General features: G+C 47.7%; 1 protein-coding gene across 1 annotated transcript in view; it reads right to left on the bottom strand.

The window, feature by feature from the left end:
* Positions 1-6,645: 6,645 nt before the first annotated feature.
* Positions 6,646-10,368, bottom strand: part of CPXM1 (carboxypeptidase X, M14 family member 1) — a 36,118-nt gene continuing 32,395 nt past the window's right edge. The window contains exon 14 of the mRNA XM_082236414.1: positions 6,646-9,473. Within this exon, the coding sequence (XP_082092540.1) occupies positions 9,211-9,473 (263 nt within the window). The 3' untranslated portion in view covers positions 6,646-9,210. The remainder of the gene's footprint in view (positions 9,474-10,368) is intronic.

Here is a 10,368-nt window from a genome sequence, read left to right as displayed (position 1 = left end):
ACACACATACATACACACAATATATGTTGGTGTGTGTGTGTATATATATATATATATATATATGCTTTCGTAGATTTTCACGGGTACAGGAATGCAGGTTTTGGTGTCTTCGGGTGTCTTCCCGTGTAAGAGTCGGGGTGTCTGTGCGACGTTTCGACGAGGTCTCACTCGTCATCTTCAGGCTGGTGCTTTCGGCTTCTTGTTACTGGAACAGAGCAGAATCTGGTGTTTGAGTTCCTATAAATACTGTTGAGGGGTGTGGTGTATAGCCTCCAACGTTCTGGGCAGAGAGGAAGTTCCTAGATTAGTGTGCCTTTTCTTCTTTTGTTCCTTAATTACTTGAGGGATATCTTGAGTGATTTCATGAGTGATATTCTGAATACCACTGGGTGGGTCATTAAGTGTAGATTAGTTGCTAAAGCTTTCGTGTCTTGACCTCTTGAGCTTGTGAAGAGTTTTTCTGAGAAGATGGCTGTGCTGCATTTAGTTGTGCTCTGGCTTGGCTTCGTGTATAGGGGCGAGCTATGGTTTTGTGCTTTGTGCCAGCCAGATCTGTGTAGGGATTGCAGGGGGGTGCAGCATCCGGAGGTGCCACTATAGTTTGGCTACTGGATGGAGTCTGTAATATGTCTGTGGAGAGGGTCTGGGTTTGGGTCTGGTGTGGTTGATTGGTGACGGCGTTCTGTGTGCCTCTGGTTCTGGTGTCGGTTTTTGTGGGGAGGGCTAATTTCCAGATGTCTGGCAGGCGGGACGTGTCGTCACGCTTGTTCATGTTGTGAGGGTGTTTCTCTATCTCGATGGCTTCCATGATTATTCTCTTGTGGTGATGTTCCATGTTAAAGAGCAATTTGGAATCTGCAAAATTAATTTCGTGTCCTGTTTCTTTCATGTGTCGGAAAAGAGAGGAAGTTTTTTCTTCTTTTTTGACGGCATTCTTGTGTTCTGCGATACGTGCATTTATTCGTCTGTTTGTTTGTCCAATGTACGTGGCTGGGCAGACTTTGCAGGGTATTTCATAGACCCCTTGGTTTTCCAGCTGGATTTTGTCTTTTGGGTTTCGGAGGATATTGGCTATTTTTTGGTTGGTGCAGAAGGCTGTTTTGATATTGTGTTTATGGAGGATTTTGCTGATTTTGTCTGTAGTGCCCTTGATATAAGGAAGGAGGGCCATGCCATTGTTTTCTTCTGTGTCTTGGTTTTTGGGGGGTGTTTCTTTTTGGATTAGCTTCGTAACCCTGTTTTTCTGGTATCCATTGGCGATTAACACATTTGAGAGATTCTGTAACTCAGTTGTCAAGTGGTCTTTGTCAGCCAGGCGTTTGGTTCTGGAGATGAGAGTCTTGGCTACGGAGTTTATTTGTGCAGGGTGGTGGTGTGATTGTGCATGTAAGTAGCGGTTGGTGTGTGTTTTTTTCCGGTAGATAGTGTGTCCTAGGGAGCCATCAGGTTTTTTGTAGATTAGGACGTCAAGAAAGGGGAGTTGGTTGTTGTCTTCTATTTCCATAGTGAATTGTATTTTGGGGTGTAGGCTGTTGAGATGTGTGAGGAAGCTATCTAGTTTTTCTTTCCCGTGTGGCCAAATTACAAAGGTGTCGTCAACATATCTGAGCCAAAGTTTGGGTTTGTGTTCTGACTTGTCTAAAGCATTGGTTTCAAAGTGTTCCATGTACAAATTTGCGATGACCGGTGAGAGGGGTGATCCCATAGGTGCTCCTTCTATCTGTTTGTATCTTTGTCCATTGTGGATGAAGTACGTGTTGGTTAGGCAGTGGTTGGTCAGGTCCAGGATGTATTTGGGGGGGTTGTATTTGTTTTGAATGGCTGTCAAGGCTTCATTAATGGGCACTTGAGTGAAGAGAGATACAACATCGAAGCTCACAAGTAGGTCATCGGGATGTAGGTATTGCTTCTTTATTGTTTCTATGAACTGGAAGGAGTTAGTAACGTGTGAAGCGATGGATTCTGCATAGGGCTGAAGTTGCTTAGCGAGAAATTTAGCGAGATTTTGTAGAGGTGAGCCTATGGAGCTGACTATTGGTCTGAGTGGTGTTCCTTCTTTGTGTATCTTGGGGAGACCGTAGAGTTTGGGGCATCTGGATGATTTTTCTCTGGGGATGATTCTTAGCTGGATTTCTTCACTGATAGGAGAGGCTTTTATTTTGGATTTGGTGGTTTTTTCCAGATAGGTGGTGGAATCTGTTTTTATAGGTTGGTAGGTAGGGTCTTGGAGTAGATTTGATAGTTTTGCTTGGTAGTCCGATGTGTTCATCACAACAGTGGCGTTGCCTTTGTCTGCTGGGAGAATGATTATGTTGTTGTCTTTCCTCAGGTTGGTGAGTGCTTTCTGTTCTTCTTTGTGTAAATTGCTTCTGGGTGGTTTGCTGGAGCAGAGGATGTTGGTGACTTCAAGTCTGATTTTATTGGCTTCATCTGGGTCGATTTTGGTCAGGCTAGCTTCGACTCCGCATATGATGTTTTCCGTGGGGATGCGTCTCGGGGCGACTGCAAAGTTGAAACCTTTGGAGAGTACTTTGGTTTCAGTTGGGGTGAGGATCCTGTCTGATATGTTATGTACTGTTTGTTTCATGGGTTGTTGTGGAGGGTGGCTGGGTTTCTGGCGTTTCTCTAGTTTGTAGAGTTTGTTGGTGTGTCTGTCTGTCTTATGTGAGGTCTCAGTTTCAGCTCTCCAGACGGCTAGTTGTTTGCATTTGTCCCAGAGTGCAGGGTGGATTTTGTTACATAGTTTGAGGTGAAGAGTGAGCAGATCTTTGTTGGTTTGGTTTAGTAGGTATCTTTTCTTATGTATTTCGTTTCTGATTAGGGATAGTTCAGTTCGTTTCAGGATCCTTTCGGTAGCTGGGGTTTTAGAGTGGAATTTAAGTTGGAAGCATGTGGGAGTTAAGTTGTTGTCTCGGCAGTTGCGTAGGAACAGGAGATCACATAAGATGGTGGCTCTTCGGATTTCTAGTTTCTCGTAGGTTCTTGTCAGCTGGAAGGTTTCCTCCCCGTAGAGGTGAGATATTTGCTTTCGTAGATTTTCACGGGTACAGGAATGCAGGTTTTGGTGTCTTCGGGTGTCTTCCCGTGTAAGAGTCGGGGTGTCTGTGCGACGTTTCGACGAGGTCTCACTCGTCATCTTCAGGCTGGTGCTTTCGGCTTCTTGTTACTGGAACAGAGCAGAATCTGGTGTTTGAGTTCCTATAAATACTGTTGAGGGGTGTGGTGTATAGCCTCCAACGTTCTGGGCAGAGAGGAAGTTCCTAGATTAGTGTGCCTTTTCTTCTTTTGTTCCTTAATTACTTGAGGGATATCTTGAGTGATTTCATGAGTGATATTCTGAATACCACTGGGTGGGTCATTAAGTGTAGATTAGTTGCTAAAGCTTTCGTGTCTTGACCTCTTGAGCTTGTGAAGAGTTTTTCTGAGAAGATGGCTGTGCTGCATTTAGTTGTGCTCTGGCTTGGCTTCGTGTATAGGGGCGAGCTGTGGTTTTGTGCTTTGTGCCAGCCAGATCTGTGTAGGGATTGCAGGGGGGTGCAGCATCCGGAGGTGCCACTATAGTTTGGCTACTGGATGGAGTCTGTAATATGTCTGTGGAGAGGGTCTGGGTTTGGGTCTGGTGTGGTTGATTGGTGACGGCGTTCTGTGTGCCTCTGGTTCTGGTGTCGGTTTTTGTGGGGAGGGCTAATTTCCAGATGTCTGGCAGGCGGGACGTGTCGTCACGCTTGTTCATGTTGTGAGGGTGTTTCTCTATCTCGATGGCTTCCATGATTATTCTCTTGTGGTGATGTTCCATGTTAAAGAGCAATTTGGAATCTGCAAAATTAATTTCGTGTCCTGTTTCTTTCATGTGTTGGAAAAGAGTTGAAATTAGCCCTCCCCACAAAAACCGACACCAGAACCAGAGGCACACAGAACGCCGTCACCAATCAACCACACCAGACCCAAACCCAGACCCTCTCCACAGACATATTACAGACTCCATCCAGTAGCCAAACTATAGTGGCACCTCCGGATGCTGCACCCCCCTGCAATCCCTACACAGATCTGGCTGGCACAAAGCACAAAACCACAGCTCGCCCCTATACACGAAGCCAAGCCAGAGCACAACTAAATGCAGCACAGCCATCTTCTCAGAAAAACTCTTCACAAGCTCAAGAGGTCAAGACACGAAAGCTTTAGCAACTAATCTACACTTAATGACCCACCCAGTGGTATTCAGAATATCACTCATGAAATCACTCAAGATATCCCTCAAGTAATTAAGGAACAAAAGAAGAAAAGGCACACTAATCTAGGAACTTCCTCTCTGCCCAGAACGTTGGAGGCTATACACCACACCCCTCAACAGTATTTATAGGAACTCAAACACCAGATTCTGCTCTGTTCCAGTAACAAGAAGCCGAAAGCACCAGCCTGAAGATGACGAGTGAGACCTCGTCGAAACGTCGCACAGACACCCCGACTCTTACACGGGAAGACACCCGAAGACACCAAAACCTTCATTCCTGTACCCGTGAAAATCTACGAAAGCATATATATATATATAAATACAGGATTGAAAGCAAGCTGAACATGCAGCACATATCTCTCTCTGTGTGTGTGTGTGTGTTGTGTGAATGAAGTGTGTTTGTGCGCACACAAAATCTATTTAAGTGCCTTGGCAGGAAAGCCATGACTCCAGAGTAGACCTATAGAACCTAGTGGACTTTGAGCCGCAGCTGAAGGGGAACAGTTAGGGTTCCCCCCAAAAAACCCTAAAAACTGTTTGTGAATTCCCCCCCAGCCAGGCCTCGCCTTAAGCATTTTAAAACTGCATTTTCCTCTAAGACAAAAAGCATTAGCTAAGCATTCCACCGCTTGCTGTATCTAAAAAAGATTGCAACAAGGTAGAGAACAGAGCCCACTGTCTTCTCAGGCCTTTCTCAGAGCCTTTGGCCTTGCTAAGAACCACATTGCAACTTGCTTTCTGTCCGGGAACCATGCCAAAGCACAAGAATGAAACAACTGGAACACACTGAAACCCTCTCACCCCCTTTCTGGGAAGGGTCCAAAAATGGTCCCAAGACAGAAGCTTTCTGTTTATGCTCAGAGGAACTCATGGGCAGGACTCTTGAAGAAGGGGGAGGGAGCTGGAAGGGGATATAAAAACTATGTGCAATGGCTGTGAACTTCGTGCTTGTTTTGTGACTTATCACACTTGCTCCTCTGCCCACCCGGGTCAAAACTCTTTCTCTGGATTTAACCCCTTGGTGTCGTTTGGCTCCTTTTGTCTCTGCTCGGGTGCAACATTTTTCCTACCCATGGTTTAAAGGGCCTAGAAAGGCTACACAGCCATGGCGAGCTCGGTGTCCCATTCATCTCAACATTCATCTGCTCCAAGAAGGAGGAAGGTTTTACTCAGGTGTTGATTTAGCAGGGCATATAGTGGGATGAAGAGCTCCCTCTTTCCCCTCTACTCACCTGTCACCCTTAAAACCTTTCTTGTGAGGCCAAAACACCATCTTCTTCAAGCCCTACCTTAAGGGCAGCCCTGGGCACCCTTACCTGAACTTGGCCGCTTTACATCTGAGTAGACCAGCGCAGGAGGAGACCATGGTATAAACTATTATTTGCATCGCTGCTCTTTGAAATATCCGGTCATTTCTGTAGTCCGCTCTCTCCCCATTCAAAGTGCTCTTAGAAGTCCTTGTTGTTGTTGTTTGTTGTTTTCTAAATGTATTTTTATTAAAGATATTCTTGGTTTACAAAAGTACTGTATGTGCAATGTCTCTCTCTCATTTCCCCCCCCCTCCAAGTAACATTTTTTACAGGTCAGTTTCATTTGTTGAGACATTAGGAAGTTTTTATGTCCGTTACTTAAGTTGCTTTTATTCTGCTTTTAAAAGAAAAAGAAAAAAAAGGGGGGGGGGAGCCAAATGTTGAGAAGACCAACTGCGGAAAAAAATGACAGCTTGGAGAAAGGATTGCAGTTTGGAGAAGACTTACGGTAAGCAGCAGGAATCCCCACAGGCTCTTCCTTGTGTCAGGCATCACATTTCCCCCAGTTTTGCTTGCTGTAAGGATCCCTAGCCTGAGTCACTTGCATGTGTGAATATCCCCCATCCTTGGTTTGTGTGTGTGCATTGGGGTTATTCTTGTATTCACTTATGCAAAGAAAAGATCCTGCACTGCGTGTCTCAGGCCTGATCAATCAACTTTGGCAGACGCAGCAAGGCTGTTGTTTAAAGAGAAAGTAAGCAGAGAAGCGGGACGCGGGTGGCGCTGTGGACTAAAGCCTCAGCGCCTAGGGCTTGCCGATCGACAGGTCGGCGGTTCGAATCCCCGCGGCGGGGTGCGCTCCCGCTGCTCGGTCCCAGCGCCTGCCCACCTAGCAGTTCGAAAGCACCCCCGGGGGCAAGTAGATAAATAGGTACCGCTTACCAGCGGGAAGGTAAACGGCGTTCCGTGTGCGGCTCTGGCTCGCCAGAGCAGCGTTGTCACGCTGGCCACGTGACCCGGAAGTGTCTGCGGACAGCGCTGGCCCCCGGCCAATAGATGTGAGATGGGCGCACAAACCCCAGAGTCTGTCAAAACTGGCCCGTTCGGGCAGGGGTACCTTTACCTTTACCTTTAAGCAGAGAAGCAACTCCACAAGAGGCAGGCTTTGGAAGGTTAAATAGCAAAAGGTTTATTTGGTAACGCTCTGTCGGAATGCCACTTGACTCGCAAGGGCATGTCAATGCCAGCATTTTCGTTTTAAACAGTTCTCTCAAAGTGAGGCTCCACTTTCCCAAATGCCCCTGCGAGGCAAGGACAACCACCCACCCACACACCAGCCTGGGGAAACCAAGGCTATGGACCACAGCATGTTCTGGTCAGGGCCTGCCTGTCAGAGCCAGCGTCACATGCCATTGGTTTGCCTGGGTGTTGAGGAAATACCCATCCATCTGCAGCCCTTGTATGCAAGAAAATGATTTGGGTGATAGAGAAAATTCTCAGGGAGAAATATCCATTGTTCAAGGCACAACCTGCCCGCATCCCTCACTTCCCTAACTTTGCCTATGGGGGCCGCCATTTTCAAGGGTTGCCCAACTGAGTTGCTGAGCAGAGATGAGTCGGAAGGCTCGGTGGTCTCTGTTTCGAAACATAGAATGATAGAATTGGAAGGGACCATTAGAGTCATCTAGTCCAACCCCCTGAAATGGGGGTCGAACATGAGTCTCGAACCCATGACCTGAGATTAAGGGTCTCATGCTCTACCAACTGGGCTTTGAAGACACTCGAACTCGGGATGCAAGGGAGAAACATGGTAAGAGGAAAGCATGCTTGGCAAATCCACACCGTGATCAACTCCTGCCCGGAAACCTACATCCCCACTGTGGAAGGATGTGTGGATCCAGAATTGGCCTCCACAGTCACTTACAGACTCATTGTTAAAACCGTGTTTATGGAAGACAAGAAGAAGAAGAAGAGTTTGGATTTGATACCCCGCTTTATCACTACCCTAGGGAGTCTCAAAGCGGCTAACAATCTCCTTTTCCCTTCCTCCCCCACAACAAACACTCTGTGAGGTGAGTGAGGCTGAGAAACTTCAGAGAAGTGTGACTAGCCAAAGGTCACCCAGCAGCTGCATGTGGAAGAGCAGGGAATCGAACCCAGTTCACCAGATTACGAGTCCACCGCTCTTACCCACTACAACACACTGGCTCTCTTACTCGGCTACGAGTGATCGCAAAAGAAGAAGAAGAAATTTTGGGGCTGGCGGTTCTTCAGTCTTGATTACCTATGTCAGCTTTCCCCAACTTAGTGCCCTCCATACTCCAGCTCCCATCTTCTTCCCAAAGTTCAGGGATGGTGGGAGTTGCAACCCAAAACATCTGGAAGGCAACAAGGTTGAGGAAGGCTGTTCTTGAAGGGAAGCCAGCACTGTTTGTGTGAATCTGGTCCTTAGAATGAAGACAACGCCCTCAGCAGCAAGGCACCCACTGAACTTAGAAGCTAGGAGCCCAGATAGCAACATTTATTTATTGTGGCTCTGGGATGTCAAGAAACCATTTTGTTAGCACCAGTGTGGTGAACCTTTGGCGCTCCAGACATTGATGAACCACAACTCCCATCAGCCCCAGGAAGCAGAGCCAATGACCAGGGATGATGGGAGTTGTAGTGCAGTAACATGAGGAGGTTCCCCATTCCTGAGTTCAGGGATGTTCTTGATGGATTTCATCATTTTATTAAGGGGTGTCCTTGTGGGGTTTTCTCTTGCTTGCCGTTTTTGGATCCCTTGACTAGCTTGTCAGTCCTTGAGAGTGTTCCTGCCCTTTTAAGAGTTCTATGGAAGGAAGTTTTCTTTCCTGGGATAGGTGAGGCTTTACCCAGAAGAATGCTGCAGTCATGGAAGAAGCCACAGCTAATGGCCTGGCTTCCTCCATGTCCATCATAAAGGGACAGCAGCCCTCTAAAGTTCTGGCCCTATTGATGGGATTTATCCCCACCCCTATGTTCAGCTTTCCTTCAACTGACACCAACTCCAGACAAATCACGGAAAATCCACATGCAGGTTAGTCCTTCGGTAACTCAATTCATACACTAAATATTGGCTGATAATCAAGAGGAAGGAAAAACGGACTTGCTTGCCTCTGGGCAGATGGCATTGCTTTGAACCGGGATTTCATGTGACTTCAGGACTCAGCCAGAACCATTTTTTTCAGTGTCAGGGTTTGATCCTGGGACATGTGAAGGAATGAGGAATGAGTGTTTCTTTGTACATGAGCAGAGCGCTGAATGGCTGCAACCAGCCTCTGCACATCTCAGCTTAAAGGGAACGGCTTCCGGGAGAGGCATGCACAGGTGCGCTTAAACCAAAAGATGTTGCTTTAGAAATTCAGCACCATTTCTGACATGTTCATAATAAGTAGAACTTAAAAATATACAGAGCTTGATGAGTGCCAAGATGGCAAACATTGTGCCGAAACAATGATGACGATGATAATATTGTCACGATTGCTTGAGGGGCTGGGAACAAATTCTGGAGCTGATTTATATCTAATTTCCCCAAATGCCAGAAATCACAAGATAGTTTGAAGGCCAACGGCACGGAGGTCTGTGTCTAGAAACTCAAAACCTTCAGGCTTAAGAAAGAATCCACTAAGATCAGAAGAAGGCGGCAATGGGAGTCTGAGAAGCAGCTTTCCATCCAGGAAGAGGTTGGAGACAGTCAAAGGGTCCCCCTCACTGAGCCCTTTTCTGGGACCGCAGTTTGTGCAGCCGCAGCTGGCGAAGGCGCAAGGCGAGATCCTTTGGGACCTTGCCCCCTTTGGCCAGGATCTCCCTCAGCCGTTGCTTGGGTGTCTTTGTCAGGCGGAATTCACACAGGGTGGGGTTGTCCTCGTAAGAGACGCGGCAACTCCGGGTGACGGAATGGTAGCCCTCGGCGGCAGCAGTGACCTCGTACTCACCAGGGTTTAGCAGGCGCCAGTAGTCCCCGTCAAAAGCTAATGGGGCGAGAAGAAAAGGGGAGTTAAGGGAAGCATTGAGCTTCAGGTGGATAAGGCGGTGGTTCCCAATTTTTTGGGACAACCCCCATCCCCTTCCATAAACTCACCCCCAGTGCCCCTGTGGGGTGTAGCATCACTGAAGCAGTCAAATATAACATTCCCTGCTTGCCCAGAGTGGACACACAGAGGAATGTTGCTCCAGCCAGAAGGACTTCCTGTCACACCTGGTCTGGAGCATCCTCCCTCTGTGTGTGACCGCATAGATTGGCGTGACCCTGGCAGGCCCTATAAAAGGGCCAGTCATGCAGCCATCTTCCTCTTGACTCTCTTGATCCCATCTCTTCTTGATGCCTTTTGCTGTCTGCTGGCTCTCAGCCAGGAGCACACAGAGGATGAACCCACGCTTTTCTCTGTAACTGTAACTACAAGCTAAAGCCTGCCTTCAGGACTGAATGTAAATAAACCTTATCATTACTCTTGTGTCATTATTGTTTTTAAGATTGAACTGAAGGGGACGCGGGTGGCGCTGTGAGTTAAACCGCAGAGCCTAGGACTTGCCAATCAGAAGGTCGGCGGTTCGAATCCCCGCAATGGGGTGAGCTCCCGTTGCTCGGTCCCTGCTCCTGCCAACCTAGCAGTTCGAAAGCACGCCAGTGCAGGTAGATAAATAGGTACCGCTCTGGCGGGAAGGTAAACGGCGTTTCCGTGCACTGCTCTGGTTCGCCAGAAGTGGCTTAGTCATGCTAGCCACATGACCCGGAAGCTGTACACCGGCTCCCTCGGCCAGTAAAGCGAGATGAGTGCCGCAACCCCAGAGTCGGCCACGACTGGACCTAATGGTCAGGGGTCCCTTTACCTTTAAAGGGGATTGACCAGAAACAAGCCAATCTGG

The sequence above is a fragment of the Podarcis vaucheri genome, assembly GCF_965113315.1.
Source record: "Podarcis vaucheri genome assembly, chromosome: 9".
Taxonomy (NCBI): Eukaryota; Metazoa; Chordata; class Lepidosauria; order Squamata; family Lacertidae; genus Podarcis; species Podarcis vaucheri.
This window is presented reverse-complemented; position numbering and strand designations above follow the sequence as displayed.